This window comes from Indicator indicator, chromosome 21, assembly GCF_027791375.1.
Source record: "Indicator indicator isolate 239-I01 chromosome 21, UM_Iind_1.1, whole genome shotgun sequence".
NCBI lineage: Eukaryota > Metazoa > Chordata > Aves > Piciformes > Indicatoridae > Indicator > Indicator indicator.
Window position 1 is genome coordinate 15,700,009 of NC_072030.1, and position 4,116 is coordinate 15,704,124.

A 4,116-nucleotide genomic window follows, 5' to 3' on the forward strand; every position below is an offset into this window, starting at 1 on the left:
ACGCCCTGCTCTTGGCAGCAGCTTCCATTCTGCTACGGATGCTGTTTTAATTGTGATCAGCACATTAATAATCTACTGGGACCCAAAATCTAGCTGCTTGGAACTGGTATGTCCCACTTGCACACTAGGACACCTGATCTACTTGGCAATGACCTGCTAATGAATGTACCTCAAACTATACTCAAGTGTTTTACATTCTGCTTTGTAAATTCAAAGGTAAATTTCAACAGATGGAGCAATATTTATGTGGTTTTCTGCTTCTGCTGCCAAATGCTGTTCAAACACAATCACCCAGTGACTTGGGCCTACCAGTTACTGATGAGATGCTAACACCCTCAGAGGGTGTAACCTCCTTGAATATCCTGAGTCTGAGCACACACCACAAAGTCATCTTTTACTGCACAGTTATAAATACTAACACTAAGGTGGTTAATTTGGACTACTGGCAAAAAAAGGTCAGTCCAAAATGACCTGAGCTAAGCTGAGTTTCAAATCATATCACTTTTCAAAGAGTTTAATCTTTCAACCTTATTTATTAACATTCTGTGGGAAAAAACCCCAGCTCTATTATTCATTCCACTGTGACTCATTGTATGAGGTGATTCATTCCACGAGGCAACTCTCCAGATATTGTAAAGTGACTGAAAATGTTCAAAATGTGAATTTTACAATCTAAAATATGGGACTTGAGGGAGAAGTTACAAGATGGTAAGCTCAGAGTAACCTTCTAGATGTTCAAGACAATTCTCAAATCAAATAGACTATTAATGCTCCATAGCTGCACTCATGAGCATGGTTCAGAGATGAAGAAATCCAGCTACAACTGAAGGTTTATTGAATCCCAAAGGAGTATCCAGTCCTGGTACAAACACCTCATTCCCACCAAACCCACAACATGGAAGCAGTGCCACCTCCAAAGAACAGTCAGAGCCATGACATCATATTGCACCAGAAAGAAGAAAAGCTGCTGCCCAGGTTAACAACTGAAGCTGTCAAATTCTGACCTACACGCAAGAGGGTGAGGCTCTGCTGAAGCTATCTTGAGTGTGTCCTCACCAGGACACTTGCATCTCTCCACGAGAAACACTGTGGCTTTAAAAGTCTTTATCATGGAATACTAAGTAACAGAAATATCAAGCCAATCTTAAAAAAACCCACTGGTTTAGCCAGTCCCCTGGGCCCTCCAAACTCAAGTACTGTTGTGCTTTCATTCTCAATGGCAATGACAGACAGAGCCTGGGACAGGGCCAAGAGAAAGCCCATCTAGTTGAAGATAAGGTTTTAGTTTCATTGTTTAAAAAGCCCACCATCTTTGTTCCATGATTCTCCAGGATCTGGGAACTGCTCTAAATCTGGAGGTTAGGAGGAAGCCCAACAGCCCTTTAGCTCACACGTCTTGTTCTTTGACTATTTGAGCTCCAGGACACTCACTAGGGAGCTACTCAAGCAGACACAGCACACCTGATTATCTCCTGCTTGGGTCCAACTATCAGGTGCCCACAGCTTTGTCGGGAAGAAAGGGTCTGGAATGTATTATAGGCAGCTTAATTTCTAACAACATAAAATGTTCTGGTGGCTACAATGCAAACCGTTAGACAAAAAGCCATCACATGATTTCAGAGAAGAAAAAGAAGTCAGAGAAAAAAACCAAACATATGCAAAGACAATACAAGTCCTTGGATGTTTCCAATGTGCTCCATCCTTCAGGCCTCTTCCTCCTCCTCTTCATTGTCCACTTTAGGTCGGAAATTTTTCCTATTCTTCTTCTTACTGCAATGGAATCCAACTGTTTCCACTGATGCTTCTTCATCTGTGCCACTGAGTCTTGCACTAAGCTTTCCTTCTGCACTCAGGTCCCCCATCACTGTACACTCCTCCTCCTCCACTGCTTTTCCACTTCCACTGTCTAAGTGCCCCAGCTCTACCTTATCTTCTTCTCTTGAGTCATCAGTCTTCTTCAAAGATTTTCCTTTCAGATCTGTTTTCAAGTGTTTCTTATCATCCTCCCCAGCTGCTGTTCTCTTTTCCAGTCCATCCACACCCCTTTTTGCTGGTTTGGTGAAAACAATCCTCCCAGCTCCACAGCTGGAAGGGTCCTGGTTGAAGTAAGGGGTGTAGCTCTCTTGGGTAGCTGAGCTTTGTTTCTCCCCTCTTTTCTTCAAACCCTCTAGAAATTCCATGGCCACTGCCCTGTTGGTCTTGTCACTAGACTCTGAAACTCCATCTAGGCTGTATTTGGTCCAGCGCTCTGGGTGTGTCACGTAGTCAGGCACTGCAGGAGAGGTTTTGGGAGCCTGCACAGCTTTGGCCTGCTTTCCCAGGCTTTCTGGAACTGTGGTTCCTGACGCTGTGCTTGGAGGCAACGGACGCTTAAACCTCCCATCAACAATATTATCCTCAGGCATTGAGGGCACAGCTGCCTTGGCTGCCTCTTCCAGACAATCAAAAATGCTCTGGCTGCGGAGAGAGAACGTAGAACTCATGCCCCTCAGATGGAACAGCTGGGCAGGAGACTTGTGACTGCTGTCTGAAGAGGCAGGGCCCTCCCCTGATCTGCACTCCCCATCATCTACAGACGTCTCCTCAGCAGATATTGTATCAACCTCTGCTTCATCTGCTAACCCCAAATCATCGGAATCAGAATCGCTGAGCGACACTGTGTCTGAGGGCAGGACTCCTTCATAGTCTGTGGCACCACCAGCCACTATCCCCAGAAAGGGTTCACCTGCTTCCTGATCTCCCATCTTCAGGCTGTCACTCCACTGAGGTCTTTAGTGCAGGCCTAGGAACAGCTCCAAGTATGGTTTTCCAAATGCCCAGCAAGTTTACTGCCTAGAATAGAAAGGAGCATAAAAACTGAGCTGTGAAATGAGAACCAAGTATGAGGCCATCACTCTGTGTGGTGCAAAATAATCATTATTGCAGGGTAACGGGCAGCTCTACTTCATGCATTCCTGAGCAATTTTGCTTGGAAAAAAAAAAAACATTATTTCAGGAATGAATGAACGTTGAAGGCTTACACAAGACTCAATACAAGAATATGTAGGATTCAAAAATGGTATTGCACACCAAATTTCTTTAGATGTTACAGCAGGTCCAGTTACTGAAAAAAATGAGCATAAAGCTTTTGATCACATCTGAATGCCCCCTAAGTGTCTTAATACACCTTCCAAGAAACAACAGTGATTTCTTCAAATTACACCCTGCATTTATAGCACTGTATAAATCCACAAAATACACATCCCCATGTCTCATGCTTTCCTTTGGCCACTAGGATCCTTCATTGCTTCAGCCACAGTGCCTCCTGTCCCAGTATTCATCACATCCTGCATGTTATAAAGGACGTTATCGATGGTTGAGGTCAGTGACACAAAGAATATCAGGGCCACACTTTCAGGATTGCTTTAAAGCAACATAGAGTACAAGCTCCACGCCTTCCCTGGATTTAAGGTCTGATGTCATTACTAATTCCTGCAATCAGAAAATGAGCCAGCTCAAGAAACCAAGTCCACTGGACTAAAACAAACATGGCATACTTGTTCATGGAAACACGGGGAGGGTGCCACCAAGGGTCTGCAAGAGCAGGCTCTTTAGTCAGCACAAAGAGAATGTGACTTGAAGCCCAACTTCCAGTGCTTGGCGGCAATACCCCAGCCACTCTGCATCTCTGGAAAGAGAACCTTGCAGAACCAGGGCAGTTGATAAGCACACTAACTCTTGCTGGGCAATCAGAAACAGAGCTGGCAAGCACAGACCTCGGTTCAGCTCATAAAAATATAGATTACAGAAATAGTTCCAATATATTATTAGAATAAGCTCAACTACCTAATTATAGGTTCTTCTGAAACGATGCAGTAAACAGACATGGAAAGTCTGTTAGTCACTCACTTTCGCTTGAGACTGAGTCAGCTTCCCCTTCTGAGGGTCAGTTAAAGCCACCAGAGATCTCAGCACTTCCACCCTAGAAAACAAACATTTCCATCAAGATACTGGAAATGTAGTTTCAAAATGAGTTTTAAAAATAATTCCTTCCCCCTGAATCATCTGAAGCTGCAGAACTGAGTTCTAAATCTGACACGAACTCATGCTGATATAAAAGTCTACAGATATTCCTGG

At 44.0% G+C, this 4,116-nt stretch overlaps 1 protein-coding gene across 1 annotated transcript; it reads right to left on the minus strand.

Annotated features, from left to right (window-relative positions):
* Positions 1-1,700: 1,700 nt before the first annotated feature.
* TSSC4 (tumor suppressing subtransferable candidate 4) lies at positions 1,701-3,909 on the minus strand. Its single transcript, XM_054390582.1, has 2 exons — positions 3,889-3,909; positions 1,701-2,832 (listed from the first exon to the last, which is right to left on the minus strand). Exon 2 carries the CDS (start codon positions 2,742-2,744, stop codon positions 1,704-1,706), a length of 1,041 nt encoding a protein of 346 aa, XP_054246557.1. The 5' UTR covers positions 2,745-2,832; positions 3,889-3,909; the 3' UTR covers positions 1,701-1,703.
* Between the last annotated feature and the right edge of the window lie 207 nt (positions 3,910-4,116).

What these genes read in the sequence shown, in the direction of transcription:
- TSSC4 (XM_054390582.1), bottom strand. Translation starts at nt 2,744, where the DNA reads ATGGGAGATCAGGAAGCAGGTGAACCCTTTCTGGGGATAGTGGCTGGT.